This window comes from Macrobrachium nipponense, chromosome 36 (genome assembly GCF_015104395.2).
Source record: "Macrobrachium nipponense isolate FS-2020 chromosome 36, ASM1510439v2, whole genome shotgun sequence".
NCBI classification, from domain to species: Eukaryota; Metazoa; Arthropoda; class Malacostraca; order Decapoda; family Palaemonidae; genus Macrobrachium; species Macrobrachium nipponense.
Window position 1 is genome coordinate 49,379,414 of NC_087220.1, and position 17,854 is coordinate 49,397,267.

Here is a 17,854-nt window from a genome sequence, read left to right on the forward strand (position 1 = left end):
TTAACAGATGTCTTATCATTTGTCCCTGAATGATCAGCTGCCGATTAGTCATGATTTGAGTTGAGGAATGTTCAAATCGTCAGTCTTTCACTGTAAGTTGTGACCCAGGTTGCACATTTGTTTTATAAGACAACACTATGACTAACCTCTCATCCATTCAGATACAAATCACTGAGATGGAGAGAACTATTTAAAAATTACCAGGCTTTGTGACAAATTTGCTGCTTGCATTATGTAGTCTGTACAAAATATAGCATAATTTTACATACAACTGTGCTACTTACATTAAACTGAATTATGCTGCTAGTTCTATTAAATAATAGCTAATAAGTTCTGTTATTTCATGTTTTAGGCTAATTCATGTATTCTAGAAGGTGATGCTACCAGTGCTTGTGTTAAAAACTCACCAATACACAGATCAAGAGAAGTAAAGTGGGTTAGATATGACAATTTGTCCAAAAATGAAGTTTTTATGATAAAACAAAGTTTAATGTATACTTACCTGGCAGGTATATATATAGCTATATTCTCTGTTCCACTGGCAGAAATTTTCAAAACTCGCGGCAATCGCTAGTAACCTATTAGTAGTTCAGGCAACCACCACCCGTTACCGTGGCGCTAGCGCTAGGAACCGTTCCCAATTGGGCCAGATTTTCTCTGAACCCTGTCCCCTGAGGGGAGGCGGTGGGAATTAAATTATATATACCTGCCAGGTAAGTATACATTAAACTTTGTTTTATCATAAAAACTTCATTTTAATGTATGACACTTACCTGGCAGTATATATATAGCTGATTGACACATTTGGAGGTGGGTCAAGGACAGCAACATTCTTAGAGTATAAAAATATTATTAAAATATTATTAAAACTCCAGGTTCCTTACCTGCTAAGGTAGCTGACTTCATAGGTCCTGCCTCTAAGCCTGCTTAAACCTTAGTAGCTCTCAACAAGGAAGTGTCCTGTATGTTGAAGAAGCTAAGACTGGAACTGACAACTGGACGTGACCAATGTGTTGACAGATCCTTACAGCCCTCTTATGCCACGGCATTCAAGCTAGTAACAGATCATTTACCTGAACTACACACACATCACCAGATAATAACTAACACGACTGAGAAAAGTACCGCACCCTTTTCTCAGACGACCAAAAAACACAAACACCATCACCTAATAAAAACAACTAGCTTACAAGAAGGTTATGGGGTAGGAACTCCTTTGCCCAATACTGTACCCGAGGACACGTATGGACCTAGAGTCTGACAATTATCGAAGGTTGTCTGAACATCCCTAAGATAATGAGACGCAAATATTGAATTAGTTCTCCAATATGTGATTCAATAATTTCCTTGAGGGCTAAATTCTTTTTAAACGCTAATGAAGTTGCCACTGCCCTGACTTCATGAGCCTTCACTTTTAAAATACCAAAGCTCTGCTCTTCACAACATATGAGCCTCTTTAATTATCTCTCTCATGAAGAAGGCTAGAGCGTTCTTCGTCATGGGTCTAGTGTGGGGTCTTTAACCGAACACCACAGAGCATCAGACCTCCCTCTGATAACTCTTGTTCTTTCTATAACATCTCAACGCTCTCACTGGCGGGCAGAGAACTCTTTCTTGCTCGTTACCGACCAATTCAGCTAGACCCAAAACTTCAAAGGCTCTTGGCCAAGGATTAGCTGGATCCTCATTCTTGGCCAAGAACCTTCTTGGAATGAACACACTGCATTGCCGTCTCCATCCCACCTTCTTCGATATGGCCTGAAGCTCACTAACTCTTTTAGCAGTTGCTAATGCTACTAAAAAGATTAGTCTTCTTAGCAAGATCTCTCAGAGAGGATTCCTCTAACGGTTCGAATTTGCTAGAAGTTAAATACTTCAAGACCACATCCAGGTTCCACGCAGGTGGCCTGCCTTCTGATTGTTCTTCGTCCCAAACGACCTAATCAGATCTCTCAGATCTAAGTTATTCGAGATGTCTAGATCCCTGTGTCTAAACACTGAGGTTAGCATACTCTTATAACCTTTAATTGTCGAAACTGACAAGTGTAAATCCTTCCTCAAGTAAAGAAGGAAATCTGCGATTTGGGTCACAGAGGTACTGGATGAAGACACTTTCCTGTTTTTACACCACTTCCGGAAATGTCCCACTTCGACTGATACACCGTGATTGTGGAGGTTATTCTGGCTCTAGCCACTGCACTGGCCACCTCTCTAGAATATCCCTCGCTCTGACCAGACCGTTTCGATTTAGTCCTGAACGCAGTCCAGACCCAGAGCGAGGGTATTCTTGTGAAACCTGTCGAATAAGTGTTGTTTGAGTAAAATCTACTCTTAGAGGAAGCGTCCTTGGCGTATCTACCGTCCATTCCAGTACCATCTGTGAACCAACTTTGGGCCGGCCAAACGGGGCTATTAAGGTCATCCTCGTTCCTTTGCTCTCCCTGAACTTCTTCATCACTTTCCCCAGCCCTTGAAACGGAGGAAAAGCGTACAGATCTAAGTTTGACCAATCCTATCAGGAATGCATCTACCGCCACTGCTTCCTGGTCTGGAATCGGAGAGCAATATGTGGTAATCTCTTTGTTCTGGCTGTCGCAAACAGATCCACTACCGGACGGCCCCACAACTTCCACAGGCTCTGGCAAACCTCCATGTGCAACGTCCACTCCGTCGAGAGAAGTTGCTCTCTCCTGCTCAACAGGTCCGCACCCACGTTCTTCTCTCCTTGTATAAACCTGGTGAGTATCACGACCTTTTCCTCTTCTGCCCAAAGCAGAATTTCTTTTGCCAGATTGTAAAGGGGAAAAGAATGAGTTCCCCCTTGCTTCCGAATATATGCCAGAGCCGTGGTGTTGTCCGAGTTGACCTGCACTGTCTTGTTTCGAATCAACTCTCTGAAGTGCTTCAAAGCCAAGAAAATTGCCAACAGTTCCTTCCTGTTTATGCCAACTTTGTTTCGTCCTTGTTCCAAGTCCCGACACCTCTTGAGGGCCCTAATGTCGCTCCCCAACCCCGCGTCCGACGCGTCGGAAAAACAAGACGAGGTCTGGGTTCTTCTGCTGAAGCGACATCCCTCTTGCTAACCTGCCTGGAGTTAGCCACCACTTTTAATTCCTCCTTTACTTCGGTCGGAATTAGAAACTGGAAGGAATCCGGTTGCGATTTTCTTGGCCATGAATCCTTCAGAAAAACTGAAGAGGTCTCATGTGCAGTCTTCCTAAAGAAATGAACCTCTCTAGTGAAGAGAGTGTGCCCAGTAGACTCATCCACTCTCTTGCAGAGCCATCGGTCTTTCTTTAGAAAATCCTGCACCTTCTGACTGCATTGGGCTTGCCTTTCGGGGGACGGAAAAGCGAAAAGTCACTGTCCGATATCTGAATCCCAAATAAACTATCTGTTGTTGGGGCTGCAAATGGGACTTTCCCCACTATTCACTACCAGACCTAGGTCCTTTGCTAAGTCCAATGTTTGACTTACGTCCTCCAGACATTGAATTCTCGACTGGGATCTTATCAACCAGTCGTCCAGATACAAAGACACTCTGATCCCTCTTAAATGTAGCCATCTCGCCACATTGGACATCATCCTCGTGAATACTTGAGGGGCTGTGCATAAAGGCCGAAGCATAGGGCCTTGAACTGAAAGACCCTGTCCTGAATCACAAACCTTAGATACTTCCTGCTTCCTGGATGAATCGGAATATGAAAGTATGCGTCTTGTAAGTCCAGAGTCGCCATCCAGTCCCCTGGACGTACCGCTGCCAGTACTGAATCGTTCGTCTCCATAGTGAACTTGGTCTTTTCTACGAAAAGATTCAGTTGACTTTACGTACCAGCACTGGCCTCCAACCTCCCGAGGACTTTGCAACCAGGAACAGACGGTTGTAAAATCCCGGAGATTCGTGATCCAGAACAGGTTCTATTGCTCCTTTCTCTAGCATGGAAGCTACTTGCTCCCACAGAGCCGCTTTCTTCTCTAAATCGTTGTAATTTGCCCCGAGGGCTCTCGAGATGTTGCGAGAGGGGGGGGTCGTTTTCACGAAAGGAATCTTGTATCCTTCCCGAGCTACGTTGACAGCCCAGGGATCTGCCTGCATTTGTTGCCAGACTTCCCAAAAACCTTGAAAGTCTGGCTCCCACTGTCGTCTGGAGGGGACCAGTTCTCATTCTTTAGAGGGGTTCTTGGCTCCTCTTTTCGCTGGTACTCTCTTACCCCTAAAGGCGGGTCGAGCGAATGTTCTTCCTCGAAAGGGCTGTTGCGACGGTCTAGTCTCCTTTGGCGTCTTCTTCACCAACTTGGTTGGTAAGAACTTCTTAACCGAAGAAGAAAGAAGATCTTGAGTGGCTTTCTGCGAAAGGGATAGAGCTATATCCCTAATCACCTCTGAAGGAAACAGCTGTTTCGAAAGGGGAGAGAACAGTAACTCCGATTTCTGAGAGTTAGAAACTCCTTTTGAGGCGAACGAACACAAGAGCGATCTCTTCTTAAGCACTCCTGCTGTGAATAACGAAGCCAGCTCATTCGTTCCGTCTCTAAGAGCCTTATCCATGCAGGACATAATGCTCGTTAGATGTTTCTAAGTCCTGCGAATCCTCTTCTCCTATGGAATTCGCTAGCGCTCCCAAAGACCAATCCAAGAAATTAAAGACTTCGAAAGTCCTAAAAATCCCTTTAAATAGATGGTCAAATTCCGAGGACGTCCACCAGACCTTGGCCGACTGTAACGCCTGTCTGCGTGAGCTGTCCACTATACTGGAGAAGTCCCCCTGGGAGGAGGCAGGTACTCCCAGGCCTAGACTTTCTCCAGTAGCGTACCATACTCCTGATTTAGAAGCAACTTAAATTAGCTGGAGGAAAAACAAAAGAGTATTTCCCCGCTTCTTTCTTGTCCTTCATCCAGTCATTCACCCGTTGAAGGGCCTTCTTTGCCGAAATTGACATCGTCATTTTCAGGAAGGAGGACTTCTTTGGAGTCCTAGTCTTGGAAAACTGTGATAAGGGGGATAAACGGAGCTGTCGGTTTAAATTCCCCTCCAAAACAGCAATAAGACGTGAAGTCAGAACCTTATAATCTGAAGGAAGGTTCTGTATTCTTTTCTTCAATTACTTCCAACTCTTCTTCTGCTGAAGAAATATCTTGCAAGTCGTCGTCGTATTGACGCTTCGTTGACGGACTAGCGTCCTGCCGCCTGCGTCCTGCGGCTAGCGAAGCATCGGCGTCCTGCCGCTTCTCGATGTCTTGTCGCCTGCGTCCTGCGGCTACCGATGCGTCTGCGTCCTGCCGCCTCTCGATGTCCTGCCGCCTGCGTCCTGCGTCCATCGTAGACACGCCTGCTTCCTGCCGCCTGCGTCCTGCGTCCACCATTGGTCCCGCGTCCTGACGTTTGCGTCCTGCTTCTTCCGACACTATTTTCCTTTTTCCTCCTAGCGCCAGTGCGCCCTGCGTCCTCGGCGAACGCGTCCTTGTCTTCCCTTTTCGAAGACTTAATGGGAAGGAAATCGTCCTTACGCCTCGAAGATGCGTTCAGGAGCATCCCAAGACTTCACCAACACTGCCAACTTGGACTGCATTTCCCGTAAGAAATGCTTCGTACCATCCTCCTGAATGGTAGACGACGAAGGATGAGGATTACGAGATGGATGCGACCTAAAGGAGAGCGATCTTGTACTCTCCCACCCGACGGAGAAATACGAGGGGAGGATCCATGAGAAGATGGAGGCGATTCTCCCAATGCAATACCATGCCGAGACGGACGTATATCGCCAGTGCGATTTGCGTCCTCTCTAGTACGAAAGATCCTTTTCCTCTTGATCGGTACTGCTCCCCCCGTCTTCCGAGGATGACAACACCTCAGGACTACTCAAGCCTCACTATCTTGCACCTGTCTCTCGAGAGCAGTTGATGTCCTGAACGTCCTCTTGAGTGGGCGAGACACCACTGCATACCGACGTTCTCGCTCGGAAGTCGAACTTCCGAGGACGCACACTTCCCAGTTACGCCTTTTCTGCGGCGAACTGCAACAGCCTGGGAACTTGCAACAGGACTGTTCGAAGGGACGCCTGACCGTGTCAAAACCTCTCTCGCCTCCCTTCGACTGTCGACATGCCTTCTCCCTTGGGTCTGGGAGCTTGACAGAGGTCCAGGTCTAGGAGCACGAGAGAGACGATCAGACGCCCCCTCACTACACTTTCACTGACATCGAAAGCACTAACTTTGTCTGTAAGTCGCTGTATCTGGTCGCCCATGGACGCAAGGGCAGCGAACACTTTCACATTTATTTGACGTTCGTCTCCTCCGATACAGCAGCGGGCGCAGGAGATACCTGGGGAGAAGGAACTACCAATTCTACATTAGAAGGAGCTGGAGGAGGAAAATACAATCACTCCTTTACTCGAAGAATTTTGACTTCTCACTACGAGAAAACAGATCTCCTTACACGATCTTTCTCCAGTCTCTCAACGTATTTCATAAGACCTCCATTCCTTCTCTGATAAATTCTCACATTCAATGCATCTATTCTCCCAAGTACACACATTCTCCCTACATTTCTTACAAACGGTATGAGGGTCGACCGAAGCTTTCGGCAGTCTTACCTTACACCCCTCTTTTACACACACTCTAAACATACTTCCAGAGGTCGACATCTTAAAGAACAATCCAAAGCGAATGCCAAGCTAACGTTTCCGAGTACAATAGCAAAATCCAAGATCAGTCAGCAACGAGAATGAAAAATTCTAGCAGGGAACCACCAAACAATGTTGCCGGTTCGGCTGGCAGAGAAAATCTGGCCCAATTGGGAACGGTTCCTAGCGCTAGCGCCACAGTAACGGGGTGGTGGTTGCCTGAACTACTAATAGGTTACTAGCGATTGCCGCGAGTTTTTGAAAATTTCTGCAGGTGGAACAGAGAATATAGCTATATATATCCTGCCAGGTAAGTGTCATACATTAAATTGCATTTTTCCTAACTATAACACAAACCTGAGGTCCTTTTACAATAGGAAGGTACTAGCGGCAGCTGGATAGGTCGTAAGCTTTCGAACAAGGGGTTCGGTAGTTAACTGCTTGTCCGACAGGCGCGCGCGCGCGACTGGGAGGTAAACAAATCACTTTTGCTTTTGGCCCAAGCAAAAACTGCAGAGTGAGGGGTGGCATGAGGTGGGACTATGTGTAAAAGGACCTCAGGTTTGTATAGTTAGGAAAAATGCAATTTTGGACAAATTGTCATTTGTTCCGACACAGCATACAAACCTTCGGTCCTTTTACAATAGGAAGACTCACTTCTTGGTGGGAGGAATCTGAGTCTTTTGTGAACAGACTGGTGTTCGCCCAACCTTGGAAGCCTCCCTGGGTCGTAAAGAGCAAGGGAGGGATCCAAGCCTCTGTCCGATTGATCGGGGTTAGTGCACCGCAGATCAATGGTCAGACCTCTGGACCAAGTACTAAGAGAGAGGCAAGCGTATCTCTTCGTACCAGCAATGTAAGAACTTGTTCCTGTACAGGAGCAAATATAAAGTCATGGGTTTGTCTCTTGTAGGCATCCACTTCCCCCCCCCCTTGTAGGAGGAAGTGGTGGATATTCTGCTCCTATCCCTAGTGAAAGGGATAGGATGGGGCTCTGTCATATAGCTCACCTGCATCTCGTCCTCATCCAGCGTAGTGACGACCCGTGGCCCTCTGCCCACAGGTAGAGGAGGAGGAAAGATGGGAAGAGGGAGCCAGTCACTCACTCACTCCCACAACATCCATCCACACAGTTCACACCAGGACTCGATGCTGTTTCAGCCTGCGAGGGTCTGGGTTAGCTACACAACTTGTTTTTGAGCAGCCACCACGGGTCCCAAGGAAAAGGTATCCAAGGACCTGTGGGCAATATCCCGAAGGTAGAAGGACGTAAAGGTAGTCTGGTTAGACCAGACCCCTGCCTTCAGGACCTGCGCCACGGAGAAGTTCTTACGAAACGCAACGAGGGCCAATACTTCTGACTTCGTGAGCTCTCGGACGGGACGACGGATGGTCGTCACTACCATCAGCCTCATACGCCCTCCTGATGACCTCATGTAGCCAGAATGAAAGAAGTGTTCTTGGATACTTCTTTCTTGGTTACCCCGGTGCTAACGAAGAGGCGTCGACACTCAGGCCTGAGGTGTCGAGTTTTCTTCAGATAGCGCCGTAGCGCCCTCACAGGACAAAGCAGCATCTCATCCGCATCATTATCGGTGAAGTCCATTAGGGAGGGAATCGTGAAGGACTCGAACCTGTCGTCAGGGACCGACGGTTTCTGAGTCTTCGCAACGAAGTTCGGGACGAAATCGAGCGTCACAGATCCCCATCCTGGAGTGTCGTACATCATAGGAAAGACCATGAAGTTCCCCTACTCTCTTCGCCGATGCCAGGGCCAGCAAGAAGAGGGGTCTTGAGGGGTCAGATCCCTGTCTGACGACTCTCGGAGTGGCTCGAACGGTGTTCGAGTCAAACTCCTAAGGACGAGAGTCACAATCCCACGCAGGGGGCCTGAGTTCCCTGGGTGGGCAAGACCTTTCGAAGCTCCTCATAAGCAAGGAGATCTCGAACGAGTTCGAGATGTCCAATCCCCTCAGTTTCAGGACAAGAGCCAGGGCGGCTCTGTATCCTTTGACTGTGGGGACTGAGAGGAGCTTCTCTCGGCGAAGAAACACGAGGAAATCCGCTACCTGCTAAAGAGTGGCTCTGAGAGGAGATAGACCCGTCTACGACACCAACCCACAGAAGACGGCCCACGTTCCCCTGGTACACAGCTGCAGAGGACTGACGGACGTTTCCAGCCATCTCTGTTGCTGCGCTACGAGAAAAGCCTCTCGTTCGCAAGAGATGGTGGATAACAGCCAGCCGTGAAGTCGTAGGGACTGGACTGCTCGGTGGTACCGCTCGACGTGTGGCTGGGCGAGAAGGTTGTGCCAAGGGGGAATCTCTCTCGGTTCTCCTGCGAGAAGAGCCAGCAGGTCCGGATACCAAATGGCCTGTGGCCATTTGGGAGCCACCAGGATCACTCTGAGATTCGGGTGACCAGTGCTCGACTGATCACCTTGCGAATCAGGCTGAACGGGGGAAAGGCATAGACGAAGAGGTTGTCCACGGGTGTTGAAGAGCGTCCTCTGCAGCTGCCCATGGGTCCGGCACGGCTGAGAAGGAAAACCTGAAGCTTTCTGTTGTGGCGGGTGGGGCGAACAGATCCCCGACTTGTCGCCCCCACAGGTCGAAGAGCCTTTTTCCGCACGTCCTGGTGTAGAGACCACTCGGTCCCTATCACCTGATCCCGACGGCGGCTGAGCGTGTCTGCTACTACATTCCTCTTCCCTGGAATGTAGCGTGCCGACAGCTCTATTGAGTGTGCCTCGGCCCACTCGTGCACCTGCCGAGTCAACTGGTACAACGGGAGAGACACTAGGCCCCCCTGTTTGTTGACGTAGGCCACTACCGTGGTGTTTGTCGCACATCAACACCACTGAGTGTCCCATCAAGCGGTCCTGGAACTCTTGGAGAGCGAGAAAGCTGCCTTGAGTTCCAGTACATTGATGTGAAGGTGCTTGTCGTTCTCGTCCCACAACTCCTGAAGTCAGCAACTCCTCCAGGTGTGCGCCCCATCCCTCGGTCGATGCGTCTGAGAACAGCTGCATGTCCGGGGGGGAGTGCGCAGAGGCACTCCTCTTAAGAGGTTTCCTGTCGTCGAGCCACCAGGCTAGGTCCTGCCTCACCTCCGGTGTCAGTGACACTGGAAAGCTTGGGGGATCCGTCGCCTGTGACCAACTCTCCTTTAGTCTCCACTGAAGAGACCGCAGGTGAAGACGCCCGTGAGGGACTAACTTCTCGAGTGACGACAGGTGTCCGATCACGACTTGCCATCGCTGAGCTACCTGTTCCTGCGAGACAGGAACTGGTTGGCTGCCTCCCTGAATCTGCTGATCCGCGAGTCTGCGGGGAAGACTCGCCCTGCTACCGTGTCGATCAGCATACCCAGGTACTTCATCCTCTGCTTGGGCTCGAGATCGGACTTCTCGAAGTTCACAAACGATCCCCAGATCGCGACAGAACTCGAGTAGTCGATCCCTGTCCTGTAGCAACTGCGAGCGGGAGCTCGCCAGGACTAACCAATCGTCGAGATACCTCATCAGACGTATCCCGTGCGAATGGGCCCAAGCAGACACCAGAGTGAACACTCGCGTGAACACCTGTGGGGCGGTTGAGAGACCGAAACAAAAGTGCCCTGAACTGGTACACCGTCCCGTCGAGGTGAAGCGGAGGTACTATTTCGTGGAGGACTGATGAATGGGTATTTGGAAATACGCATCCTTCAAGTCCACTGAAAGCATGAAATCGTTCTCCTGAATGGAGTCGAGCACGGAACGTGCCGTCTCCATCGTGAACCGGGTCTGGCGAACGAACCGGTTCAGAGGAGAGATCTATCACCGGGCGCAGCCTCCCGTAGACTTTTCCACCAGGAAGAGTCGACTGTAAAAGCCCGGTGACTGATCCGTGACGATTCTACAGCTCTCTTGCTCAGCATGGTCTTGATCTCCTGTCTCAATGCTACGTCCTTCGATGACCCTGGAACGTACGACTGCTGTTGGACCGGGTTGGAGGTGAGGGGTGGCCGAGATTCGAAGGGTAATAGATATCCCTCCCGAAGGACATCTACAATCCAGGTCTCGGCGCCGTAGCGCTGCCAAGTTGCCCAATGGCTGGCCAGGCACCCCCCCACTCCCGGCAGCAGGTGAGGGGGAACGCCGTCCCTAGCGTTTCCCCCCTTTCTTCGACTTCTTCCCAGGGCCTCCTCGGGAGAAGGAGGGCTGGGAGGAGGGCTGGTTACGGCTCGGCCCCCTTTGGTAGAAGTCGAAGAAGACAGAGTCTTTCCCTGGGCTTCGACGCGACTACCGTCTTAGCCACTGTGGAAGCGCTAGCCGAGCTCTTTGGCTTGGCCGCAGTCCGAGGCTGCCCAGAAGCCTTCGAGACTGCCTGGTGAACCAGATGGTCACTGTCGTCAGTGCGCCGTCTGTCCACCGCAGCGTCCACCATCTCTCCTGGGAAGAGAGACGTGGAACTCCGTAAAGGTCCGTTGCGGAGTCCCATGCCGCTTCACGCCCAGCCGCCTGGAAACCTCGAGTAAGGACAGCGTCCCTACGTCGGAGAACCAGGTTGGCCCACAGGTTCACCGTCTGGTGGGCAAGGAAGGAGATGGCTCTTCCCCCAGACTGGCAAAGTCTCCTAAAGGCCGAGTCATCTTCGGAGAAATTCCCCCGGAGTTGGCTGCGACCTTAGATACTGTGAGGGACCACAGATCTATCCAGGAGACGGCCTGGAAAGCTGCCATGGCAGTGGATTCCAGGCCGAGTGCCTCTTGCTGCGAGAACCATAGGTTCTCGGACAGGAGCTGCTGCAGAGACACACCCGGAGTTAGCCTGGCTAACTCCGGGTTCACCTGTTTGGGCGGCATCGGGTCCTCAGATGGCACGTAAAAACGCTGCTGTCGCAGCAGAGGAGGTGGAAGCAGCTTGCTCGACCTGCCAGACTTGAGAGAACCGTCTTGCCCGGAGACAAGAGATTCTACCTGGTCCAGCACTGAGTCGGCAAGCTCAGAACGCGGCAAACCCACCGTCGGTCTGGGTTCCCTCTTCGGGCCCCAGAACGACTCGAGCCGGGACGTGGGCTCGGATGGTGGGAGCGGCGATCCTTCCCCGAGGTCGTTGTGCTGACGAATCAGCGCAATTACCTCGGCAAAGTTCCTCTGAATCTCAGGAGTGACTGCATCCTGCGGAGTAGGACCGTCCAGTCCCTCGAACAGGAGCAGCTCCCGAGACCCTCCTCCCTCGAGGGGGGGAACAGCGACAGACCCCTCTCGGTCTCCTCCAGCCACTTGTGCATACGACCTGGCCGGTCCGAGAACCGTGCCTGGTACGTAGGACGTCGTGGTGGGATCCTGAGGGCGCACCCCTCACGATCACTCCTCAATACCCCGCCCCTCCCGGTGTAACCCGAGGAGGTTGAAGGTATGGGAGAGGCAGACCTAACGCTCCCTCCTCGCTCGCTGGCAGAACCAGTGGGCTTGGAAGACTGCAGGCGATCGTCAACCCGCGGTGGCGATCGAGCTGCAGGCCTGGTCGAGCCGTCTCGCTGTGGAGAATGGCTGGACTGAGAACAGCGGCCCCGGTCTCGTGTGTCAGAAGAGCTGGTGCTGGTCGCCGTACCCGATCGCTCTCTGTGAGAGTGACGGTCAGGCGACCGGCGAGCTCCACTGTCACGGTGAGACCGGTGCGTATCCTCACGGCGCGTCACGTCGCTGGTACCAGCCGTGGCTGGTGCCGGCGAACGGGGGGACCTCTTCCCAGCCTCAGCCCGTAGCCGGTCGTGGACCGTCACGTCCGCCCGGGTAGCCAGCTGCTCGCGCGAGAGCGAGAGCTGGTCTGGTGAGAGTCGCGAGTGAGGCGGCTGTCACCAGTCTTCCGCTCCGTGCCGTGAACCTGACGCTGAGCTGGCTCAGAGGTATAGGTTTTCCTAGCTGCACAGTCCGCTGGTAGGCGACCGTACACTCGGTACCTCTCGCGAACGAGAGGCCGAGACGGATCCTGCTGCCGTGGTCGAACCACTAACAGCAGGCGAGGAAGTGCCGGTGTTAGCCGGCACTCCTCTGGTCCCGTAGTCTTCTTCCTTGCGGAAGAAGAGACGGGTCCTGCCCCCGAAGGAGCAGGGTGACCAGCGGAAGAACCCCCCGTCTCACCGGAGCGAGACGGGCCCTTAGAAGCTCCCGAAGGAGACTTCTTAGGGGGGGGGAGGCGACCTTCTTCTTCTTAGGCGGGGGGGGGGAGCCTTAGAAGAAGAAGGGGAAGAGGCGGCAGACGACGACGACGACGACGAAGAAGACGATGAAGACGACGACGACACCTTCCTCCTCTTCTTCTTCTTCTTCGTCAACCTCCTCAGGACCGATGTCAGATCTGTTCATCCAGGGCGGAGCCGGGGCTGCTGTTGCCGAAGCAACAGGGCCCGGACGCACCTGTCCGAACAGATCGGCATCGGGAGCAGCGGCGCCACGAACAGGAACAACGTCAGCAGGTGCAGGCATCACAGGAACAGCAGTGGAGACGGCAGGAACAGATACAGGAACGGCAGCAGTGGTCGGCAACATCACGTCCGTGAACAGCGGCTGGACAGGTACGGCAGGTACGGCAGGCTGTACAGGCGGCCCAGGTGACGGACCAGCGGCACAGACATCCTAGGTACTGGTGGGAGGTCCAGGGGCGAGCTCTTCGGGCACACGAAGTCCGGTCGAGGCAGCACGGCAAACCCAGGCGGCGGCATCACACTCCCCTGTGGTACGGCGACTGGCCCCTGCACCGATGTAGTTGGTGTAACAGAGACCGCGTGCGGGGTGTACACCAGGTGAGGAGGTGAAGCATAGCCAGAAGTTGAAAGGGTCGTGGTGGTGGTCGTCACCGTAGCATGCGTGACCGCCACAGAGCCAGCGAGATGGTAGAGCAGCCCCTGGACACTCGGCACGCCCTGCAGACCCAACGATGCCCACACCTGTCCGAGGTCGTCCTTCGCGCAACAGCACCTGAGGAAGCAAAAAGGTCGGGTGATTAGCCGGATCCTCTACCCGTCCGTGCGATGTCGACGAACGGATAGAGGACCCAGAATACAACTCCACATCGGGGTATCTCGCGCCCTCCTCCACACTCGACAGATCGGGTGAGGAGAAGGACCTAGAAACCCCCCCCGAAGGGGAAGGCGCCAAACGTGGGAGCTGAGCGGGCGGCAGGAAAGAAGACGAAGTGTCCGTAACCAAAGGAGTCGCGGGAGAGCTTTCCGACGACTCCTTTGCAGGCCTTCGCTTCTTCCTACCTTCGTACAAGCCCCACTGCGCCTCCGACCAAGACATACACACTTCACAGGGCTCGGCTCGGGTACATTCGCGGCCCCGACACCGAGCGCACAAACTATGTGGATCAATTTCAGGGAACGAGCGGAACTTACCGCATTTACGCCCTTCGGTACCCGGGCACAATCTCCGGAGGGTAGCGGGGCGTGGAGATTCCATGATTGATCAAATAAATCACAATTGGATTAATAAAGAGGAAATGATTGTACTTACAATGATGACTCATACACAAACACAACCATATACTCAGGGAAAGCAAACGACGAGAAGCGGGCAGAGAGCGTCGAACACACACGTCCACTCGCTGTGAGGCCGAAAGCAAAAGTGATTTGTTTACCTCCCAGTCGCGCGCGCGCGCGCCTGTCGGACAAGCAGTTAACTACCGAACCCCTTGTTCGAAAGCTTACGACCTATCCAGCTGCCGCTAGTACCTTCCTATTGTAAAAGGACCGAAGGTTTGTATGCCGTGTCGGAACAAAGGCTAGGTTCGGTTAAGCTAGTAAACGCCTGTTCATGCTACCCAAGTTATGCTAGTGCAGCCTGGGGGGGGGGGGGATGGAACTGTTACTTCAAAGAATTTTATAAATAATATCTTTAGATCAAACATGATGCAGAACATAGCCTAAGTACTAATATGAGATTTATAGTAAAAATGAGTCATTATCCATCATTTCCCACAGAAGTAGTTAAGGTATGTCCTCCTATCTCATCATTTGCTAGTAAGGTAGTTTGGGGGGATGCAGGCTTTTTCAGACCTTGGCTGATTCGGACCAGATTCGGACCTTAATCTTGGCTGATTCAGACCATTTGCTAGGCTGATTCGGACCCATACTAATCATTTTATATTATAGCGATGGATATTTCTATATAAGCATTCCACATCGTTTGTCCACGCGAATACGAAAGCCACCATGAATTGGGGCGTCAAATGTATTTCGCCGTGTTTAGTACGAGCCCCTGGGGGTTAATTACAGTCGTCTGAATAAATATTACTTAAAATTCTTGTTCAGGAGGTAAAACTGCATAGAAAAATCGGCCAATCATATGAAGGTCCGAATAAGCCTGGATAAAGGTCCAAATGAGCCAGTACATGGTCCAAATCAGCCTGGTCTAAATCAACCAAGGTCCGAATAAGCCTGTTCCCGTTTGGGGGTGCTAGTATAGAAAAAATTCTGGGCTCATATGACAACACATTGGCTATTTGACCTACTATTTTCCAGTGTAAAACTCCTCCAGTCCTCAGCCAATTAAAAGGCCTATTTTATTTTCATATTCTAAATTTTGGTTCAGCACCTTTTGTGAAGATGGATTAGCCCAGCCCTACAAAGCCTTGGCAATTACAAAGTCGCCTAGGCCGTGGTAGCCTACCTAGATTCAAAGCAGGAAATAGGCTAAAGGGAAACAATGAAAATGGCCACAGGAAACTTACCTTAGACTATTAGTAAGAAGCAATGAAATGACCAGATGATAAATAGTAATATATGTTGCGAGTTTTAGGTATAGGTAGCTAAACGTCTGGACAAAGGGCAGGGATAACTTAGCCTCAAAAGTAGGCATAGCGTGACCAAAAAGGCGACATGACTGAAAATTCTGCCCGATAAGAACTTGCACCAAGGTTTAATTGGATAACAATCATTCTATCCTGTGAAAATTGCACTAGGTTAACCTCATTTCTTTGCGAATTGGCGCAGGCCAAGATTAAGGAAATGATCGTGAGTCATCTAAGTCAGGCTAAATTTACTTGCATATGTTGGCCTAAATCAGCTACAATATATATAGATCTTGAATTAACACGGATAAAAATGTAACCTGTAGCCATAGTTACCATCAAATACCAGTTAAACGACGACCAGATCCTACGACAAAAAGATTTCTAAATAATTGAAGCACCACAATTTTTGTTTGTTTTGATTTAGATAAATTGGGCGCGTTCGCTGGCGGAATAATATTGACAATCAACCAAAATTGAATTACTGTTGTATTTGAGTTTTTTATTTATATATGATATTGTTCGTATAAATATAACAGATTTGTTTATTGGTATAATTTTGCCAGTTTTCAGTGCAATCATGAAGAACCGTGTAATATTTTATTATGATTGTATAAAATGAACTGTTCTTTAAATCTCCCTATTACATTATCTTATCAACTAGCTGATGCGAACCAAAGGATTCAAATGAAAGTGGGTAGTAATACATTAGAATAATTAATTAACTGGATTATATTAATCTTTTAACGCAGGATTTCGTAAATATCAAGTAAATAAAGAGAAAGGCTGTCGTAGATTTGCAACGTTCCCGCCAGTTTCAACCGTAGCCATGGCAACGACGGACGATTTCTGGTGTCAGGTCAAACTTTTCACGGCGAAAATTAGGGAAGAATTCGAAGTTTTCGACCAAAGTCCGAGTGAAATACAAGATAAGGAGCAGATTGAAAGGTTAGAGTGGATAATTCTGTATTTAGACAATTTTTTCACTTTGGTTTTTTGTTTTAGTGGTTAGTCAGACTGAATTTTAAGGACGTTGTTGAGGTCAGTTGATGAATGACCTTTCACAAACTGTTTACACAGAATGAATTACACTGCATAATCAGAAAAAAATGCAGTTACCTTAGATATTATAGAATTATATGCGTGGTTTTTCCCTTCGGAAATTCCTAGGTCTATGTAGTAGCCTACAAGCACAATATATATATATATATATATATATATATATATATATATATATATATATATACATATATGTGTGTGTGTGTGTGTGTGTGTGTGTGTGTGTGTGTGTGTGTGTGTGTGTGTGTGTGTGTAGGCTCTGCTTCATAGGTCTAAGGAATTTCTATAGCAAAATGATCAGTTGAACTTGTACGAGTTTATGAATATATACAAATATCCCCCGTTAACTTATCAGTATCACATACGAGCATTTTTTTTTTAGCACTTTAGATTCGTTGCCAGTATTTAGAGCAGAATTCGGCTCGCATGAAATATCACCAGCGCTTAAAGTTACCAACCAGATATTCAAGAATATGATAATAGAATTTCATTTGTCTTACATTAGAACTTCTAGTTATCTGAATAGAGTCTTTGTTTGAATTTATAATCTTCTGCTGACATTTGATAGAATTTAGTTTTTCAATAATCCACATACATTTTTTTTTCAGTTGAGTGTGTGTGAGTAAAACTTTCGTTTGAATTGATTTGAAAAAGATTATCATTTGAGTTGAACTGAGCACATTTTTCAGTCGAGCTCGTTTGATGGTAATTTAAATGGTGGCAGAATCAGTAAAAATCTATTGTTTAGATTTAACTTTACTTCTATTAGGTTTTATATTGTAATAATTTGATGCTATTTCATTTCAGTCTCACAAACTGATTACAGTTTCAAGAAGTATTGTTATACTCTCTCTCTCTCTCTCTCTCTCTCTCTCTCTCTCTCTCTCTCTCTCTCTCTCTCTCTCTCGTCAACAGGAAAGTCATCGAGAAATGCGAGTACATCGTCGAGAATGTTGTGAAAAGTATTGTATGTGGTGAGACTCCCGTCCTGCGCATCCCAAAACCTCCCAGAAAGTAAGATTGGTTGGGGTTTAGTTTGCTTATATTATTATTAATAATATTCTCTCTCTCTCTCTCTCTCTCTCTCTCTCTCTCTCTCTCTCTCTCTCTCTCTCTCTCTCTCTCTCTCTCTCTCTCAGTCATCCTATTTGACTATGGAGCAGTTCTCTCCCTCCTTCCTTTCGTGTTTCGTATAGTCTGTCTGTATTTGCTCTTGGGTGTAGTGCTTTGTTTATTGTCATGTGTTCCCTAGTTTTCTGGTCTATACTGCGGAGTCCAGCCTTCGTCCATTCCACTACTCCTGCGCTGTATCTGATTACTGGTAGTGCTGCCCATGTTTTATGGCTTTCATCATTTTTCCTGCGTTGAGTTTTGACTTGAATATTGCCCTAAGT

The 17,854-nt window shown here is 49.3% G+C and overlaps 2 protein-coding genes across 3 annotated transcripts in view; one reads left to right on the plus strand and one right to left on the minus strand.

Annotated features, from left to right (window-relative positions):
* The window catches only part of LOC135203616 (BRISC and BRCA1-A complex member 2-like), a gene marked incomplete in the record, with an annotated part of 101,312 nt that extends 85,659 nt beyond the window's left edge, over positions 1 to 15,653 (minus strand). The window contains 1 exon segment of the mRNA XM_064233445.1: positions 15,342 to 15,653. Coding sequence (XP_064089515.1) covers positions 15,342 to 15,469 — 128 coding nt within the window.
* The window catches only part of LOC135203617 (meiotic recombination protein SPO11-like), a 148,435-nt gene that overhangs the window by 121,223 nt on the left and 9,358 nt on the right, over positions 1 to 17,854 (plus strand). The window contains exons 2-3 of one of the 2 annotated variants that reach the window (XM_064233446.1): positions 16,154 to 16,349; positions 17,376 to 17,474. In XM_064233446.1, coding sequence (XP_064089516.1) covers positions 16,231 to 16,349; positions 17,376 to 17,474 — 218 coding nt within the window. In that variant the 5' untranslated portion in view covers positions 16,154 to 16,230. The remainder of the gene's footprint in view (positions 1 to 16,153; positions 16,350 to 17,375; positions 17,475 to 17,854) is intronic. The other variant, XM_064233447.1, reaches the window with a different exon arrangement.